The 20,067-nt window shown below is 53.9% G+C and overlaps 1 protein-coding gene and 1 long non-coding RNA gene across 2 annotated transcripts; one reads left to right on the top strand and one right to left on the bottom strand.

The window, feature by feature from the left end:
• Nucleotides 1-3,131: 3,131 nt before the first annotated feature.
• Nucleotides 3,132-6,312, bottom strand: EGR1 (early growth response 1). Its single transcript, XM_036084155.2, has 2 exons — nt 5,703-6,312; nt 3,132-4,994 (listed from the first exon to the last, which is right to left on the bottom strand). The coding sequence occupies exons 1-2, from the start codon at nt 6,001-6,003 to the stop codon at nt 3,667-3,669; spliced, it is 1,629 nt and encodes a 542-aa protein (XP_035940048.1). The 5' UTR covers nt 6,004-6,312; the 3' UTR covers nt 3,132-3,666.
• Nucleotides 6,313-12,144: 5,832 nt separating this feature from the next.
• LOC118530582 (uncharacterized) lies at nt 12,145-15,367 on the top strand. Its single transcript, XR_004914714.2, has 4 exons — nt 12,145-12,279; nt 12,482-12,551; nt 13,372-13,469; nt 14,754-15,367. It is a non-coding gene; the product is annotated as an uncharacterized LOC118530582 (long non-coding RNA).
• The last annotated feature ends 4,700 nt before the right edge of the window (nt 15,368-20,067 follow it).

Raw genomic sequence — 20,067 nt, forward strand, 5'->3', positions numbered from 1 at the left:
TTCCCTCACAGGAGCAGGAGTTAAAATGAATACTTTCCTTTTTTTTTTTTTTTTTTTTTTTAAATACTATAGGACTGTAAAATGGGGCAATTTTTGAGTCTTGCTCTATTTCAGCTATGCAGAGAAACTTGAGTTTCTAGTGGCAAAATCCAAAGGAACCCTGGTGACAGGACTAATAAAAATTAGCTAGCAATCTTTGCAGAATTTCTCAACAAGCCTTCTGCATCAGAATTGCCTGGCATGGTCGTTATCAAGACCAGATTCCAGGCCCCCATCCCAGACCTCAAGAATAAGATGCCCTAGGAAGGGGGCCTGGGAATCTGATTCTGATGCATTGTAATAATAACATAGGAGATTTTCTGCTTTAAAGGAACAGAGTCTTTTTGCTCCTTCTTTCCTATTTTATTCTTGCCATGTTCTCCCTCCCGTTGGGCTGCTCCCCCCCTCCCCACCGCCTTGGTAGTCTGTGGTGAGAAATTATTAAGACTGTGTGACAGGCATGGACTTGTATTTCTGGGCCCAGAGTGAGATGGGGAGGGGTAGGTGGGGCTGGGAAAAGGTGTGTCAATACAAATATTGTCTCATCAGGACCTGGCAATTTTGCCAGGAGGCTCACGGGGATGTGCCCTTAGCTAGAAAAGGTAGCTTGGTTCCTCATGCTCCGGGCTGAGGAGTCTGGTATCATGGGAAAGGGCAGAGATCAACAGTGTTGGTGGTTGAGGGCTAGAATGGAAAAGAAAAAATTGGGCTAATGCCAGGAGATGGCTGGAATTGCACAGGTTCCAGGGAGCAGTGTTGATGGGTAACCTGGGAGACCCTCAGAGGGAGAAGGAGTGGAGCAAGTTAGACCTCAACCCCACTCAAGGCCTGATAGCCATACTGGGTATAGAAGATACTTCCCTGTCCTTGCCTGGGAGGATCAGAAGTTGAGAGGGAAGCCAAGGCTTGGGAAGTCCAGGACATCAAATCTATTGTACCCAAATACCCAATGGATAGTAGTGTCTGACCAGTTCATAAAAGGCTCAAGTCAGGGCTGAAGGTAGTGCTTGCATTCAGTAGTCTATCCATTCACTCTCCCAGGCAAAGAGTCACCAACACCCTCCCTGGCTCACATACAAAGCAAGTCAATTGAGCTGACTCCTACTTACCCTTCCCAACTCAGTTTTTCCACTTTTCCTAAGCTCCTGGGTGGGTTGGGTATCCTTCCCCGTGCTCTCATAGAGTCCCACGCTTGTCCACATTATATAACATAACACCATGTTACAATTTTTGGCTTACATCTCTGTCTCCTCAACCGACAATCTGCATTGCTGTGACCAGCTCAAGGCCTCTCACAGAGTAGACAGATGCTAATAGGCCCCTAAGAATTGCTCCAGCCGTGAGTGTGCACCATCAGGGAGCTGGGGCCAGGGAACCTAGCACCTCAGGCCTCCTACACAATGGGACAGACTTGGTCTGGAAGGGAAACTTAAATACCAGGCCAGCCTCCTGCCCACTCTGCCCTGTATTCCTGGAAGCTGCCAAGGATCCCAGCTCCAGCTGGCAAGTAATGAGATTTCTTCCTGGAAGGATTCTTGGCTTGAGAACTGGCCCTCACCTCTTCTAGGCTTCTTCGATGCCCTCAGGTTTCTGGGGACATGGAGGATGGGCAGGAGAGGCTGAGTCAGCTCCAGCCTTGTTACTACTTCCCAAAGCCCTTGTGGCCACCCTTTATCTCCCCCAAGTGTATATAGCAGGGATTCCCAAGAACATAGCTTTCCCCAACCCTGGGTAGAGAATGCGGGGCTGGGCCAGCCAAACATTTGGGGCCAAGAGAATAGCACTGCCTCCGGGCACTCATGTTCTGCTTCTACCTGTGGCCTTCTTTAGCTTTAATTAACCAAGATAAGGCTGCAGTCCGCCAGATTGAGGCCCATATCAAGAAGAGACCCACACACAGTTCTCAAAGAATTCACTCCAGTGACACAGCAGACATGACTCCGAGTGGAATTTCCCTGTCTTGGGGGTGCCTGGATGGCTCAGTCAGTAGAGCATGTGACTCTTGGATCTCCTGGTTGTGAGTTTGAGCCCCATGTTGGGTGCAGAGATTACTTAAAAATAAAATCTTAAAAAAAAAGAATTTCGCTGTCTCTGTAAAAGCCCCGCAAAGCCCTCAATAAAGATGGCAAAAGGGGGGGTGCTGGGTGGCACAGTGGTTAAGCGTCTGACTCCTTGGTTTCAGCTTAGGTCCTGATCTCCCATGGTGAGATGGAGCCCCAACTCAAACCCTGCCTCCAACCCCACGTGGAGTCTGCTGAAGACCCTCTTTCCCTGCCCCTCCCCCCATGCTCTCTCTCTCCCTCTCTCAACAAATAAATCTTAAAAAAAAAGAAAAAAAGAGATGACAAAAGGGCCCCCACCTCCAGCCCAGGAAACACGCACCCAACCGCAGCTATTTTATTTTCCTTTTAATTTTTCTGAAGGATATACACCACATATCCCATGGGCAATAAAGCGCATTCAATGTGTTTATAAGCCAAACAGTCACTTTGTTTAAGCAAACACAAATACAAAGTAAAATAAAACCACAAAATAATGAACTGCATGTTCATAACATACAAAAATCGCCGCCTACTCAGTAGGTAACTACAACATTCCAACTCCTGAATATATTTATAAATTTACATTTTCAGTTAAAAAAATAGACTTTTGAGAGTTCAGATTTTGTTTTAGATTTTGTTTTCTTACATTCTGGAGAACCGAGGCTTAGCTCAGCCCTCTTCCTTATTTTGCTCCCAAAGCCTCCCCCGAGTCATCACTCCCTGCCCCCCTTAAGGCTAGAGGTGAGCACATCCCTCACAATTGCACATGTCAAGCTGTCAGCAAGGCGCATCACACAAAAGGCACCAAGACGTGAAACTTTTTAAACCAAAAGGACGAAAAAAAACACTTTCAAAAAAAAAAGAAGAAAAACCAAACCATATTTTGTCACATGTGAGAGTACAGTCGGGCAATATTTACAAAAAGGTTAACGGAACATCACTCTGACACATGCTCTGATTAATACCAAGGACTGCTGTTTCAAAAAAAGCTTCAAACTTAATCGTCACAGCATCATCACAAAATAAAGGATCACCGTTGGTTCGCTTGGCTTTTCTTTTTTTTTTTTTTCCCCCCAAAGTGAGGACCTAACTCCAAATAATACAATAGAATATGCAAATTATCTTCACATCAAGAGTACCCCAAGAAAAACAAAATCCATGGCACAGACACTGTACAAGGGTGCAGGGCTGGGCTCTGAGGGGCCCAAACCCCATTTTTGCCAACTTGATTTTCTAGCATTGAAGGGAGCAGGGGGTCAGGCATACGATGGAGATGATACTGAAATGATATATCCAAAATCCATGCAAATCAAGTTCTTTGGATAGAGGTGAAGAACTTGGACATGGCTGTTTCAGGCAGCTGAAGTCAAAGGGAGTAGGAACTGGGGAGGAAGGGCAAGTGGGCAGAAAGGATTGCAGGCCAACAGACCTTCCCCTCCGACGCTGGGGTGGAGTAGAGGGGGAGGATTTGGCTCTGAGAACCTCCATCTCACCTAAGAGGAACCCCTTCTGTGGCCATCTCCTCCTCCTGTCCCTTAAGTCTCTTGTGTTTCTTTCTCCCTTTCCCCTTGTTTCCCCTTTCTCTTTAGCAAATTTCAATTGTCCTGGGAGAAAAGGTTGTTGTCATGTCCGAAAGCCCTGTGGAGGCGCTGAAGGAGTTGGTGACAGCCGAGGAAGGGAAGCTGCTGACTTGGGCCGGGAAAGCAGGGGGAACGGAGGAGTATGTGGTGGCCACCGAGGGTGAGGGGAAGCCACTGTGCACAGGGGATGGGTAGGTTGAGGACCCGGGAGAGGAGTAGGAGGTGGGCACAGGTGATGGATATGAGGTGGTGGCTGGGGACGGATAAGAGGTAGTAACTGGGGACGTGTAGGAGGTAGCCACCTGGGACGGGTAGGAAGAGAGGGAGGTGGCGGCAGAAGAGGCCACAACACCTTTGTCTGCTTTTTTGTCCTTCTGCCTTAAGTGGATCTTGGTATGCCTCTTGCGCTCATCACTCCTGGCAAACTTTCTCCCACAGATGTCGCAGGCGAAGGGCTTCTCGCCTGTGTGGGTGCGGATGTGGGTGGTGAGATGGTCACTGCGGCTGAAGTTGCGCATGCAGATGCGACACTGGAAGGGCTTCTGGCCGGTATGGATGCGAATGTGGCGGGTGAGCTCATCTGAGCGGGAGAAGCGGCGGTCACAGGACTCCACCGGGCATGCGTAGGGGCGTTCGTGAGGGGGCGTCTTGCTGGGCCGGTTGGGGTACTTGCGCATGCGGCTGGGTTTGATGAGCTGGGACTGGTAGGTGGTGTTGAGGGCCTTCAAGTCCTGGGAGCCCGACTGCGTGGCAAAGGCCTTGATGGTGGACAATGGAGTGAGGGAAGGCTGCTGGGTTCGGCTCTCCAGGCCTTGGAAGGGCTTCTGGTCTGGGGTGCCCAGGCCCAGGTCCCCCTGCTGTTGCGGAAACAGATAGTCAGGGATCATGGGGACCTGGAAGCCACCCTTAGCAGCAGGGTAGGCGGGAGGAGGGTACTGGAGCGCGGCGCCCGCGGAGCCTGGAAAGGCCTGGCTTTGTGGCTCGGGGAAGATGTCAGCGTTAGGTGTGGGGAACGTCGGTGCCGCTGAGTAAATGGGGCTGCTGTCATTGGACTGTACCGCGCAGCTCAGGGGTGGGCTCTGAGAGGCGGAGGAGGAGGAGGAGGCTGCCGGAGATGGTGCTGAAGATGAGGTGGCCGGGGGGTTGGTCATGCTCACGAGGCCGCTGACCAGGCTGAAGAGGGGCTCAGGCCACAAGGTGTTGCCACTGTTGGGTGCAGGCTCCAGAGAGAAGCGGCCAGTGTAGGTGATGGGGGGCAGCCGGGTGGTTTGGCTGGGGTAACTTGTCTCCACCAGAACCTTCTCGTTATTCAGAGCGATATCAGGAAAAGACTCTGGCAGGAGAGAGAGAGAAGGGGGAGGCCTGGTTACTGGAGAGCAATCCCTGGAGGACGAGAAGCACCCGAGCTGCCAGGCAAGAGGTCGGGCTGGCTACCATTGACTCCTGAGCTGGTTAATAATTGATAGCAGCAGATTGCAATGTTCCTGGACCGGCTCCAGCGGCAGAGCCCATTTCAACAACAGCTGACGCAAACACGGAGAATCCCCCTCCACTGCAGCTCACAGCGCTCCGCAGCGGCGGCTGCGCCACGGAGGGATTCCCGCCAGCACCCCTTCCGCCGCGGCTAGTGCGCGCCCCCTGCCCCCGGCTGCCAGGACATCCCTGGGCACGGATCACGGCCCTTCCTTGGGGACAGGCGGCTGGCAACGCAAGCCTGTCTGGAGAAAGGGGGGCGCAGCCCTGCTCTTCAAAACAAGCCCTCCCCCCTCTCCACCCACCCACGCAGCCCGAGCTCTCCATCCAAAACAGAAGCCAGCTCCTCTGCGCACCGCTAGGGACGAGGAGGGTGAGGGTGAGGGTGGATGTCCCCAGGTATCCCTCTAACACATGACCCTGAGGAAGCGAAGGGAAACCCCACTTGCATCCCTGAGGTCCAGCAACACTGCTGCTGCGGTGAAGGGGGCGCTGCAAGGCGGTGGGGAAGGACTGGTCGCCAGGATGGTGGCGAAGGGGCTAATCCTCGGCGTAGGCCACCGCTTACCTGCGGTCAGGTGCTCGTAGGGCTGCTCGCCCGCCTCCCCCTGAGGGTTGAAGGCGCCGTTGCTGCTACCGCTGCTGCCGCCCCCTCCACCTCCACTGCCCCCGCTGCTGCTGCTGCTGTTACCGCCGCTGCCCTCCGAGGCCCCGGCGGCACCGAGGAACTGGGGAGCCCCGTTGCTCAGCAGCATCATCTCCTCCAGCTTAGGATAGTTGTCCATGGTGGGCGAGTGAGGAAAGGAGCCGAACGGGTCGGAGATCTGCAGCGGGGACATCAGCTGCATCTCGGCCTTGGTTGCGGCCATCCCGGACGGGCGGGCTGGAGAGCTGGTGCTGGGGCGGGTGGGCGCAGCCCGGAGCCGTGGCTGCGGGGGACACACTCTCGGGGGCCTGGCCGGGTCACATGCGGGACGCGGGGGACACTGTGGCGAGAGCTGGTGGGGCCTCCAGGCTCGCCCTCGCCGCCGGCCGGTGTGGACGCGGCGCTGCTACCGAGGCTGGGGCAGGGGCCGGTCCTGCGGCGGCGGAAGCTGGCGGCGACGGTAGCTGGCGGCGGCGGCGGCGGCGGCGGCTCCCCAAGTTCTGCGCGCTGGGATCTCTCGCGACTCCCCGGATCCGCCTCTATTTGAAGGGTCTGGAACGCCACGGGCCCGCCTCCGTCGTGACGTACATGGCCATATATGGGAAGCAGGAAGCCCTAATATGGCAAGACCGGCCAGGAGGACCCGGAGTGACGTGAAGCCCCCTATCCGAGAGCGGTGGGCACCGCGGTCCCTCACCTCGGCCCCCGCGCCGACTCCTGTAACTGGGCGCCCAGGCCTCGAGAAAGCTTAGGACCCAGGCCTCAGCTGAGGACTCCTGGACCCAGGCTGCTCCGGAGTTCCCAGCTTTGCCCCCGCCTCTTCCCTCCGCCTTCTTCCCTCCTCCCGGAGCCGGAAGCGGCCGGGCCATATCGGGCCGTTCCAAATAAGGCGCTGCCCAAATAAGGGTTGTTCCGGCGGGGGATCCTTCCTGCTCCTTATATGGCGTTTCCGGGTCGTTGCTTGCTGCTCCCTGGCTCCCTCCCTCCTCCCTGGTTCCAAGCCGGGAGCCCGAACGTGCGCAGGAGCTGGGGACGCCCAGGTGGAGGTCTCGGGGCGCGTAGAGCTAGGTGCACCGCGGCTCAGGCGGCTCCCCAGCGGGGACTGGACTGGGGAAGCCCGGGCCCGGGGCGGGGGCGAGGGAGAGTCGGGCCGGGGTTCTGCCACCGTCATCCAGGGCCCTCCCGCCCACCTCTGGGACCGTGGGAGCGGGGCGGGAGCTAAGGGGAGGAGTGACTGGGCTGGCCGGGGCAGAGGCCGCCCAGGAGAGGCGGAGCGTTGACCCCCCGGGCCTTGACCAATGGCACGATGCCTTTCCAGGTGTCATCGGGGAAACTGAGGCTAGGAATTAATCGCCAGATGATCCCCGAAGTCCCTTTGCGTTGTGGTGGGCCACCTGCTTCTCAACCAGGAGCTGGCGGTCCTTGTGGTGGGAGACTTTCCCACCTTTATCCAGAACAAATGGATGTGGGGCGGGCAGTGCGACAATCTGAAAAGGGGGCTTTCCTATGGGCTGTCCGGGGACCCCTAGGCTGGCACAGAGAGGACCTGCTTAGCGGCCCGGTGCTGCCCCCTGGAGGTCCCCTCTCCAGCTCGGTTCCCCGGGCCCCGGGCCGAGTGGGCTCTTCCGCCGCCTTCCTGCTCCCCCTCCCTGTTCCTGTGCTGGGCGCGGAGCCAGGCCGGGGGAGCCTGAGACGCAGTGAGCACGAACTGAGCAGGCGCCGCAGCCTGGGCTCTCCCTGCAGTACCCGGGGAGCCGCCACCGCCGAGGCGCCCAGACTCCGGGCCGTATAACACTCCCCTCCCGGAGCCAGTCTAAGGGCGGTGGAGAGGGGGCGGGGGGAGTAGGCGGGAACGGTTTCTGCAGGTCTCCCGGGAGCCGGACTTGACGGGGAAGCCCTCTCGGTCCCATCACCACTCCCCGCATTCAAGTGCGCACCCCAAAGAAAACAGGGATTCCAAGAGGGGAAGGTTCCTGCTCTAGCTCTGAATCGAGGGGAGGTGCTGTTTTTCCGAATTTAAAAAGAAAGCAGAAAGTAGGTGTGTGAAAGGAGGGTGCTGAGGGGGCGGGGCTGGGGTCGCTGAACCCAAACAGGTCGGAGTCAGGGGGTTTAAATTGGGGGAGGGGGCATAACTTTCCGGGGCTTCATCCGTCTTTATCCCTTACACACACACACACACACACACACACAGGCACACACACACACATTTTCTTATCAAAATCTATTTAAGGAATCCGGCAATGAACCCTGTCTCTTGTACTCTTAAGTCTGAGCTCCCCAACCCAAAAGCCTAGGGCGGGGTGGGGGGCCCACTCCCACCGCCTACCGGTGTTTTTCCTTACGGGCATGAGTGATGCACCTCTCTGAGGCCTCCTGCCAGTCAGGGTCAGATGGTCTTGTGTCGGAATGCCCATTTTGCCACTCCCTGGTGGGCTATCTTAGCCAGGCTTTTCCTATCTCTCTTTCTTCAACTGTAAAATAGAGCTAATGTTAATGATAACCCACGTGGAGGGATTGTTGTGACAACACTGAAACTTACAGGGACTGAGTCTCTGAAGTCCCAAAGCACACTGCCTGCCTTGCAATTGCCATTCAATAAACAGTGACTATTGTTATATTCAGGGGCTTTTGACCCTCAGGGTCACCCACAATTCACCCACCCATCTTCAGCCTCCAAGCAAACTCCAGTCACCCTTTTCTGAAAAATTGTTCAGAGAGGGAGAAGCACAGGGGGCATTGTCCAGAAGAGCTAATCTGAATCTTTCTTGCTGCAGTAGAACATCATTTCCCACAGCAGAATTTTTCAACCTTGCTGGTATAACAGAGTCACCTGTAGAACTCTGGAAAAAAAAGAAAAATATTTTAACCCTAGACCAACTGAGTCACAATTTTTCTGAGCTTGTAAGTGCCAGAACTGAGTGGGTTCCTCATCCTAGGATTCTCCTTCTGTCCCTGGGGAGGTGTCCACAACCCCAGAGCACATCTCTCAATCCCAGCCAGAGCAAACCAATTCCCCTATGATTCTAATGTGCCAAATGACCTAAGGTATCTTCAGGTCCTTGCTGAAGGTGGACACTGGAAATCCTTATTGTCTGTATCTTTGGTTTGCATATGTAATAGCAATTCCCCTTTCTTTTCATAATAGATCCTAGTTAGTAATTTCCTTTGGGGAACCAATCCAGTCCATGTGGTTGGGGGAAGATAACCCCATCCCAGATCTAGGAGTGGGTATGTCACACACACCTAGCCATCCATCTAGGATGCTCCAGTCTCGAGCATTCCATGTCCCTAGCCAAAACGATTGAGTCAGGATGGGCACATGACCCAAACCAGGCCAGTGTGAAGCACTTCTGGGATTTTTTCTGCAACTCTTGAAAAAGTTCTCTCCCTGGTGGTACTAAGCCAATGGAATGTAAGCCTGGAGGCTATCTTGCCATGGGGACTGGAAAGCCTACCTGAAAATGAACGCAGAGGGAAACAGAGGTATCTACATGCAGAGACTGAGTCTTTGATACAACCTGGGCTTTTTAGTTATGAAGGCCAATGCATTCCTTTTTGATTTAATAAAATAGGCTCATTTCAGTTTCTGTTACTCACAACCCAGCAGTTTCTGATTAATACACCCATTATCCACAACAACAAAGAATTTTTCTGAAGACTCTATGGGCAAGGCCTGGGAAGGTCTACGGTAGAGGCCCCTGCCTCTAAGGGGCTTACAGTTGGGTGGAAGAAAGACTGGATCCCACGTTGCAAGAGAATTAAGAATAGGAAGCAGCCCCGTTAGCCACCAAATGTCAGTTATGCCGAAGAACACAGAAGATAAAAGGAGGGAGAGATTCCAGGGAGGGGGGCAGGGATGACGAAGAGAGTTTGGAGGAGAGAGAACATGAGAAGGACCAAACTCTGTGGTGAGGAAGCGAGGCAGTTGCAGGCCAGGGCTGAGAGTAGGGGGGCCAGGACAGTCCTTGTGTGCTCTGTCTGGAAAAAATGGGCAGGAGCAGAGAGGGTTCCAATTGGGAGATAGTAGGAGGTAAGGTTGAGTAAAACATTCATTTTTTTTAAAAAAAGGGCTTATTGGCCACTTCTTGTATCAAAGGCAGTGCTAAGTCTTGGGGATTTTGCAATGAAGAAGGCAGATGTAGTTTTGCCCTCCTGGAAATTGCCATTCAGTGGGGATAGACCAAACTGCTACTCGGTGGGATACTTGTGTCCAAGTAAACAGCTACATAAATTAAAAGGATGATTTCTGATTATGGTAAGTATAACATACTGGAGAGGTGAGGGAAGGCATCTCAGAGGAGGTGACATTTATGCAGAGACATGAAGGATGACAGGAAACCAACTGCATAGAGGAGTGTGGTGGGGAGGGCCTTCTAGGCAAAGGGGACAGCTGGGCAAAGGCCTCAGGAGGGAGAAGGCCGTGATCAGTCTAGGCCCTCCGGCTAAGGTGTGGGCTGTGAGATGGGATAAACTGCATCCCTCCCCCCTCATCTTCCTCGTTCTGCCTTCTATAGCTCCTATACAGGAGGAGCTTCTCAGCCCCACTCTGCCTTCATGCTTGTATGGCCCTGGAAGGCAGCTTCCACAGGAACAGTGAGAGGAGCTGGCTCAAAGCCCCTACACACCGCCCAGACTGTAGCCCTCTCTGTGACTGGAAAACCAGCGAGAAGAAGGGCCTGAGAGCCTCCTCCCTGGATAGGATTATGCTCGGGGCCTGCCTTCTCAGCGATAGTGCTGGAAGCAGTCGGTTATCCCTCTGGTTTGTCTTTTGGCCAAAGGCACATTCCTGTTTGCTGTGACTGGGGGCACTGAAAGGGGAGGAGACAGAAGGAAAAGACCCCTCCCATGGAGCCAAATCTCAGTTAGGGGTTTGAGTACCTAATTTGTGACCAATAACCCTGATGGGACAACCAGCCTGGAGCCTGAAGGAAAGACTTTAAGGAAGGTTGGGGGTAAGGAAGACTCAGAGCCACTCCTGCACCCTGACCCAGGTATCTACAGGACTTGAAGGAGCATTAGGGATGAGTCTGGGACTCTCACACCTCGCCCCCTGGGTGACTGGTGCCCAAAGCCCTCGGAAAGATGAGAGGGCTCTCAGAGGGTGTGCCCGTCTGAGCTGCCGTCTACACTCTGACTTTCCTTGCAAATAGGAGAGGAGTAGAGGGCAGAGTTGAGAGCAGAACGGAGCTTGTCCGTGGCAGCTGAGGCTCCAGGTGAAAGCCAGTGGGAACCATCATGTCTCAGAAACTCGACCCATGGCTGAGCAGGCTGCCCCTCTCAGAGGAAAACAAGCCCCTTTTTCCATTGCCACTTCCTCCTCCCCAGCCCCGGGCTACGTCAGCACCCACATGTGCTGCTCAGATCGTGGTTTGCCACGGTGGTGGCCCAGCCTGGGGCTCAGGAAGTGACTCTCCCTTCAGTTCTATATGGGGTGCCTGTCACTCTTTCCGATAGCTGATGGCCTCTGCCGGAAATATGGAGGGCCTGGCCTTCAATAGGTCTGGGGACAGCTCTGGTCCCACCCTGTGACAGGTCGTGAGGGGTGAGGAGAAACCTGAAGAGGCCAGGTCTGGTGGGGGTGGGTGGGAGAAGGAGGCAGAAGGCGCACTGACAGAAGAGGAGGCTTGAAGGCCTGAAGAAGGACCAGGGGAGATGAAAGAGAAAATCACCCCGCAGTGTTGGGGTGTGAAGGCATCTCATGTGCTCCAATTACAGGTGGGGAAACTGGGTGCCAGAGAAGAACCCTGAGTCCTAAGACAGGTGGAGAAGCGCAATTCTGAGACAGGCCCACGCAGAGTGATGCTGAGGCCTGAGGCAGAGGGGGCCCCCTGGCTCTGAAGAGGGAACCTGGCATGCTCTGATGGGATCCAGGAGCTGCAGGAAGAGATCGTGGAAGATTTGGCCAAGGTTGGGGGATCTGCCCAAGAGAGTCGGGGTCTGGGTTGCTGTCCTCAGAGTCTGCCTAAGGGGTCACGCATCAGACACAGTTAGGTTGGGCCTGAAGTGGCAAACCAACCCTGAGGCATAATAACTTGGGTAGGTGGCACAGAGCATCTATAAAGGGCAGAGGGAGTGGGTAAACCCTCAGGTGGGGCTCTCCGGCTCCTTTCTGCCCCAGAGTTAATGAGCAGATGCTGGAAGAAGCTGCTGTCCTTGGACATCAGCCCCTTTACGCTGTGCTGTGTGGCCCCTGTCCCAGGCCCGGGGCTGCCAGGACCCTAGGCTTAGAGGACAGTCTGGCCTGTGGTGGCTTCTTTGCTCCCCCACCCCCAGCTGAGTGTGCAGCAAAGCTGGCTGCAGAAATCTCTGGAAACTCATCGGGCAGGCAGAGGGAGGGGAGCGTTACATAAGAGCCCACTGATGTGCAGGAAGTCTGGAGCAGCCTTTAGATGAGAGAGGCAGCGTTCCCATCCAGCCTAGAAAAGCGGGAATAGCAACGGCCCGTTATTTCTGGCCCTCACCACCGCCCAGCCCAGCTCCGGGGCTGCTCAGCTTCATGGTGGGTGAGCTTGCACTCCGCAGACCTGGTGGGAGGGCGAGGGAAGGAGGGGACAGGCAGCCCCTGGGGTTACCCCACTGTGGCACTGGCCTTACCCCCCCCACCCCAAAACACCAGGATGCAGCAGTCAGTGGTGGGTGCTTGTTTCTTCTGATTTTCCTTAATCTCTAAATGCATTCTCTACCCCCACCCCACCCCCAAGACACATTTACAATGTGACAGGCTCTGTGCTAAACATTAGACAGGCATTTGTCTTCGCAATGCCTTGTGAGGTAGGTACCATTCTCACCCCCATTTCGTGAATGAGGAAGGGGGCTCAGAGAGGGCGGGTGAATTGATTAAGGTCAGAGAGCTGGGCAGTAGGGGAGCCAGGGGTCCAATCCGGAGAGTCTGGCTTCAGAAACTCCGGCTGAAACCTAGCTCATGGCAAGAACCACATGTTCTCTGGGAGCCCAGAATGAACTGGGCAAAGCTTTCACCCTCCAGGGGTTCTGGAGTCAAGTGGAATAGGGCAGAGAGACATGTGAACAGGTCATTTCAACACTTATCAAACATCTGCTCCTCTAGGCATTAAAGATACAAAAAGAAGTAAAAAGGTGACTCCCCTCTTTTGCAGTTCATGGTCTGGTGGGGGAGACAGACAAATAAACAGGCAATCACAACAGTGTGAAATGTGCTATCGTGGGGAAAGCACAGTGATTGTGGGAGCCGCTCATAGAGCTCCCACCCGCTGAAATTCTTCGGGGCAGTCAGAGAGCCAACTGGCCATTTTGCAGGAGGCTGGGTGCGGGGTGCTGGTGTAAGGCAGCCAGGGAACCATGCAATCAGTCGTCCAGGAGAGAGAGGGAGGTCTGGATGCCTCAGCACAGGGTATATCACACACTCCCTTCAGGGGCCTCCCAGTCAGAGGCAGAGAACAAGAACACCAGACACCCAAATTTACTGACAGGCAGCTCAGCCCAAAGGTGCATCCCTGTCCCTTGGTACAGTGGCAATAGGGCAGTCAGAAAGGCTGGGTGGAAGGGTCTTAGGTCTGTTTGCCTTATCTAACCAGCCCCTTATCTACTCCACCCATATGGGAATTCTGTTTAGGGCAAAGTTAAAATGAGTGACAGAAGAGGAAGCTGGAATACAGAACCAGGAAGAAGAGCTTCCCTCCAGATTATCATACTGATAAGAAGAGATAAGAGGTAGGAAGAGTTAGCTCCGATCCTTAGGAATGGGGGCACCTGGGTGGTTTCAGCTCAGGTCGTGATCTCAGGGTGGTGAGATGGAGCCCCATGTCGGGGTCACTCAGCGGGGAGTCTGCCTGAACATTGTCTCCCTCTGCTCTACCCGCCCCCCCTCCATCTCTCTCTCTCTCAAATAAATAAAGAAATAAATCTTTATCCTTAGGAATGTCCCAGAGGGGTGTTCCTTGTACACCAGGCAGAAGCAGCACTTCTGTTCCTGTCAGCAAAGGAAGGGATCTTTGGAACTTCTAGGACTCGATTTCCCTCTGGTCAAGCCTCAGAGAGCCATCATGGCGGAATGACCAAGTCTTCAAGCTGATATTGGGCTCAGTGTCTTTTTTAAAAAAAATATTGTGATGAAATATACATACCATAATATTTACCATTTTAACCATTTTTTTAACCTTTTTTTTTTTTTTTAAAGTACACTCTGTGCCCAACATGGGGCTTGAACTGAGGACCTGGAGATCAAGAGGCGCATGCTCTGCTGACGAGGCAGCTAGGCACCCCACCATTTTAATCATTTTTTTTTAAAGATTTTATTTATTTATTTGACAGAGAGACACAGTGAGAGAGGGAACACAAGCGGGGGGAGTGGGAGAGGGAGGAGCAGGCCCCCCACTGAGCAGGGAGCCTGATGTGGGGCTCGATCCCAGGACCCCGGGATCATGACCTGAGCCGAAGGCAGACACTTAACGACTGAGCCACCCAGGCGCCCTTATTTTAATCATTTTAAGTATACAATTCAGTGGCATTAAGTAAATTCACAATGTTGTGCAACCATCACCACCATCCATCAGCAGAACTTTTTCATCATCCCAAACAGATACTCGGTACCCATGAAAAAAGGATCCTCCATCCTGACCCCTTGCACCTGCCCCTAGTAACCTCTAGTATAGTTTCTGTCTCGATGAATTTGTCTATTCTAGGTACCTCATCTAAGTGGAATCATAATATTTGTCCTTTTTTGACTGCCTTATCACTTACCATAATGTTTTCAAGGTTCATCCATGTTGTAGCATGTGTCAGAATGTCATTTCTTCCTGAGGCTGAATAATATTCCATGGTATGGATACACCACATTCTGTTCATCCTTTCATCTGTTGATGGACACCTGGACTGTTTCCACCTTTTGACTATTGTGACTGATGCTGCTATGAATATTAGTGGACAAGTATCTGCGGACTCTGTTTTGTTTTTTTTAAAGACCCCTTTTTTATTTTTATTTTATTTATTTGTCAGAGAGAGAGAGAGAGAGAGAGCACAAGCAGGGGGAGCAGCAGAGGGAGAAGCAAACTTTCCGCCAAGGAAGGAGACCGTTGTGGGACTCGATCCCAGGACCCTGCAATCATGACCTGAGCCGAAGGCAGAGGCTTAACCGACTGAGCCACCCGGGCGTCCAAGGACTCTTTTTATTCATCATCCATCAGCTATCGCAAGAGGGATTAAAGTTAGATTTAAGAAGGACTTCCCGATTCTGTACTACCAGTGACCAAAGCAGCAGCATCTCCCTCTTTTCACGGTTTTAATAACCATAGTCTCCTCCACCTCCCCTAATCCTAGCCCTAGACTGGGGTAATGCCCTGAATGGCTGCGCTTGTATGGGAAAGAGGCTTAATAGGGGTCACTCTGGGGTCATAGCTATGGATGGTTTATTTTTAGGAGCTGGGTGGTGAGGGTTTCATTGTCTTCCCTTGGGCTCTGGGTATGTTTGCCACCACCCCCCCCCCCACCCCACACCCAGCTTTCTCCTTTCCCTGGCAAATCCAGGCTGTCTCCCTTTTTCTCTCCCGGGCTAAATTGGGAGTGTGAAGCTGCTCTTCTTCCCAATTTAGCTTTTGAATTAAAGTGAGAACTGAATGTGGCTGGAATGCTGACTCCCGTCTGTGTGTGTATGAGAAAGGAGAGCAAGTGAGCATGAGCGCATGCGAGGTGGGGGGGTTCAGAGCAAGGGCGGCTCCTCGGGGCTGCCGCTGTTCAGGGCAGACACCCATCCTCAGGTGCAGGCGAATAGCTCCGCAGAGAGACACCAAGGCTTGAAAGCTGGTGCTTTCTCAGGAGTGGAAGAATGCTACAGGGACATTCTTTGAACATTCCACAGAAATGTGCCAAGGGCTTATTGTGTGCTAGATGCTGGGGAAATAGTGGTGAACCAGGTAGATGCGTCACCTGTGCTCTGGCTTTCAGTCTGGTGGGGAACTAGGCAATGACCAAATGGGGGAAGGTGTCGGGAGGAAGAGCAGGATGCCCCAGGGACCCGGATGGGATGCGGTGGGGACGTGGCATCTAAGCCGAAACTTGAAGTGCATGCAGGAGCTGACCGAGTGGAGCAGAACAAGAGGGCCTGGGCAGAAGGCACCGTGCACACAGAGATCTGAGTGTGCCTGGCTTCTGCCGAGGAGGGCGCTGCCACCGCATGAATTGGGCTCAAGAGGGCTCAAGAGTTTCTACCTTCTCCTCTTCTCTCCTCCCCGTCTTCCAGGGAGAACAAAACCAGATGGCAGTGACTTGGGCCAGAGAAGCCTGGGAGCATGTGAGTCCCTGCTGCTCATGCTCTAAACAGTCAACCTGGGGGACAGGGAACGTGCAGGTCTCCTTCTGAGTCGCCACTCAGGTCCAAGATGGACGTGGAACAGAAATGGGATCACTTTGTCTTGAGGCAAAAGTATCAAGAAGGGTCTCTGCTTGGTTTAGCTTACCGGATTCTTCCCAGGTTGGAGGTTGCTGGCTGAGTCTCTGGGGGACCTTCCCTCTTCCTACTTGATGGGAATGAGTCATGATTCTGGCTGAGATGGGAACAGGTTGAAATCTTGGCAAAGACAGACCCTCTGTTGGCAGAGACAGGAGAGAGCTCTCTGGGGGGCCATGCATTTCTCTGTCACCTCTCGAGTTCCCCAATGACAGGCACAGCTAAGGGATTCTAGTGTAAAACTTGCCATCAATATTTCAAGCAAACAGCATTATTTATTGATCACTCATCTGGCTGGGACAAAAGGAGAGGGTAATTCATTAGGGATGCAGGGTTGGTGGGGTCATTTTGGGAAAGAGGTCAGGGAAAGGTAGGTCACTAAAGAGCCCCAACCTTGGCTCTTGCAAAAGTACCTTGGGATCGCAGCATTTGGAAATTAGGGTCTTTTTTCTCCTTTTTTAATCCTACAGTGCCCCAGATGAAATTAAGGGAAGGGGCAGGGAACAGGAAAACCTGGGGCAGGCCTGGGACTGCCACTGTGGCCATCAGGGAAATCATATCCAGAGACTCCTGCAGCCAAGTGAGCTTCCCTCCCTCTGGGCCTCGCCTGCCCCTCCCAAGTTCCCTACCCCTTGCTACCTCTTGGGTCCCTCTCCTCACCTGACCTTGAAATTAGCTCCAGCAGCCCCTCTAGATGTCATTTCGGAAACCCATGTTGGGTCTCTGGGGCTGAAGGGCCCTTCCAGAGTCAGCTTGGCAACTCCCTTGATCCCAGGAGGGTGCCTGATCCTCACCCAAGGAGAGTAGCTGCCCTTTGGGTCTGACCACCCCCTGGGGAGTGTGCAGGGGTGGGCACACAGGCTGGGCTTAGGAAGTGATGGCTTGAGAATCCATAGCTGCTTCATGCACCTGCAAGGGTGTTTTCTTTTCTTTTCTTTTTTTTAATATATATATATTTTGAAGATTTTATTTATTTATTTATTTTATTTGTCAGAGAGAGAGAGAGACAGCACAAGCAGGGGGAGCGGCAGGCAGAGGGAGAAGCAGGCTCCCTTCTGAGCAAGGAGCCGGACGCGGGACTTGATCCCAAGACCCTGGGATCATGACCTGAGCCAAAGGCAGATGCTTAACCGACTGAGCCACCCAGGCGTCCCTGCAAGGATGTTTTCTTCATGAACCTCCAACTCCAGGGAGTGGGGGCATGAGGCACCTTAGGCGGACTGATTGCGTGAAGATTCTCCCCTGCAGGGGTGGGGAATCCCACACTGAGAGTGGGCTGCGCCACCTAGTGGGCTTTTCGCTCCTTGCAGGCATCCCTCCGACCCTTCCCGGCCTCCAGCCTAGATAGGGGACAAGTTCTCAGGCAGAACTCAAATGGCTCTAATACTTGAGGTGCCCTCCTCCACCAGGAAGGCCTGACTCAGCGCAGAGAGGGAAAAACTAGAGAAATCTGGGAGGGAAATGGCCACGAACTGGCTGAAATTCAAGGCAGTGAGGAAGCCAGCCGTGGCTCTAGCCTGCCTCTCCCTACTACTGTCTCTCCCTATTCTCATGGAAGCCACTGATACGGGGACCATGATCCAGAGCCCTCAGAAACCCTCCCTCCTCTGCTAGCCCTCTTTCCTCCAGGCTGAGCAAGACTGGCCTCAGCTCTGCTGATCAAGGAAGAGCTGGTACAGGCTGGAGCTGCTGGCTTCCCTCTGACGTCACAGCCTGGAAATCCCATTTTAAGCAGGTTCTCAGGGTGTGGGACACACACAAGAAAGGGAGGGGGAGCCAGCTGCAGTCCTGAGGACATTCTATCCAGGGACCTCAAGTGTCCCCAAGACGGCTTGAGCATGGGACACAGGGCTAGACCTCAGCTCCCACTCAAAAGCTAATATCCCTTGATGCCCACTGGGGACCCAGGCAGTGATCAAGCATCCTCCACGTTAGCTCTAGCCTCTGTTTGGACATCTCTTCCCCACTGCCCTGGCCTAGAGGCCTACTGAGGCAGATGGGAGAGGGCAGGTGGTCCCAAGGAATGAGATAGAGCAAGATGTCACCTAGCCCCAAATGTGTCCCACCAGCCCCTCCCAGGAGTCTTGCCCTCCATCTCATTGTCACCCTCCACCTCTCCTCTCCTCCCCTGCACCACAGGGGCCAGGCCCTGAGCCGAGTTCTAGGAGACTGACTCAATGTTTCCATGGCAACGGACCAGGGAGCTTGGAAATCTGAACATGTTCCTGTTGACATAGAGAAACCCAGATGTGCACGGAGAGCCTGGCATGGGGAAACTGGCAGTGACCTCCTTAGCCACCGGTCCCTGCGGGGGTGTGTATCTGTGTGCGTGTGCACGCACGTGTGCATGTGTGGGGGTTTAGGTTAGAGAGGGTCTAACCTGGTTTCCTGACCATATGGTAGCTGCTAGCATGAGACTGCAGCATCTTGCTCTCTGGAGATCTTTCTAGAATGAGGGAGTCTCTCCCCTGAATTCTACCCTCACATATCCTCTCCTTTCGGAGAGAGGAAGGGGCCAGTTTGCTCAGAGGCCAGTGGTGAAAGGAATGCCCTTCCGAGGTCTGTCGACCGGGGGGATTCCAGGGAAGATGAAAAGGACGTTTCTCGCCTCGCCTCCACTGTGACCACAGTTCAAGTTCTTGGCCAGTTGGGCGCAAGTGTGGCAGGAGGACATACCTCTGTGATGCCAGGGAAGGGACAGGGAAGTCTGCAGACTTTCTGCAGACCTGGGGCCAGGCCCCCACACACCCTGTGCCCCAGCCCATGCTCCGCCTCCTCCATTTTCCTTCCACAAGGCTGTGCTGTTTCTCTTCTCCCTTCTCTCTTCCTCCTCCTCGCCTCACCGCCCCCCCCCCCCCTTTGCCTTTGTTTTTCTCTTCCCATTCTGCCTCCGCCCCTCTGCCATCCTTTCCCTTCTCCTGCGCACTGCCTTGCAGGTCTCATTCCCAGCCGCTTGTGCCCCTTGGCCCCCAGTAGCCTTGACTCTACCTCCCAAGGACTCAGACCCCACAGGCTGCAACCTCCCTTCCTCTCTCCTCCAACCCAGCCCAACAGCCCAGGGCTCAAGCCTTCCCTCCTGGCCCTACAGGGACTGCCTCTGTGGTCCCAGCCTTTGGTCCTTCCGTCCCAGGGTCAGACATGCACCATGAGGCTGGTTCCCCATCACCACCTCTTCCCTCAGCCTACCTGTCTCCTCCTTTCAGAGTCTCTGGCTCACAGCTCCCCTCCAACATTCTTTGGCCTTTCTAGACACTGTGGCCATTCAATCTCCCCACCCTGCCCAGCGGCCCCCAAATCCTATCTTCTCTTCCCTGGGAACCTCATGGAGGTCTTTGTCCTTAGAGCTTACACTGGCACTTTCTATCAGGTATCAGAAGGTCCACTGGGGGAGGAAGTCTCTGGGCAGGATTCTGAGGGACAAGACAACCTTGAGGTTGGGGCCCCTAGCCCTTAAGTCCTGGTCTCTCCTACTCTCCTGGCTGTATCTTTTTTTTTTTTTTTTTTTAAGATTTATTTATTTATTTGAGAGGGAGAGCACGCGTGCAAGCAGGGGAAGTAGGAGGGGCAGAGGAGAGAGAGAGAGAATCCTGAAGCTGACTCCCCGCTGAGCATGGCTTGCTCCCAGGATCCTGAGATTAGGGCCTGAGCCGAAATCAAGAGTCGGCCGCTTCACCGACGGAGCCACCCGGGTGCCCCTCCCCTGGCTGTATCTTGAACCTCCAAACCATTTTCCCAGACTGAAACAGCTGAAGCCCATCTCGTATCTTGGAGATCAGAACTCCTGGGCCTCGCAGTCCAACCTCTTCCCCCCTCCCTCCTATAGCTGGGCCCTGCTTTTCACTTGAGGTCCTTCTAACATGTGGCCTG

Source organism: Halichoerus grypus, chromosome 2 (genome assembly GCF_964656455.1).
Source record: "Halichoerus grypus chromosome 2, mHalGry1.hap1.1, whole genome shotgun sequence".
Lineage (NCBI taxonomy): Eukaryota > Metazoa > Chordata > Mammalia > Carnivora > Phocidae > Halichoerus > Halichoerus grypus.

Excerpts from the sequence above, each read along its gene's own strand:
- EGR1 (XM_036084155.2), bottom strand. The coding sequence starts at position 6,003 with ATGGCCGCAACCAAGGCCGAGATGCAGCTGATGTCCCCGCTGCAGATC. Across the intron at positions 4,995-5,702 it reads CTACGAGCACCTGACCGCAG|AGTCTTTTCCTGATATCGCT; the intron begins GTAAGCGGTGGC and ends CTCTCCTGCCAG.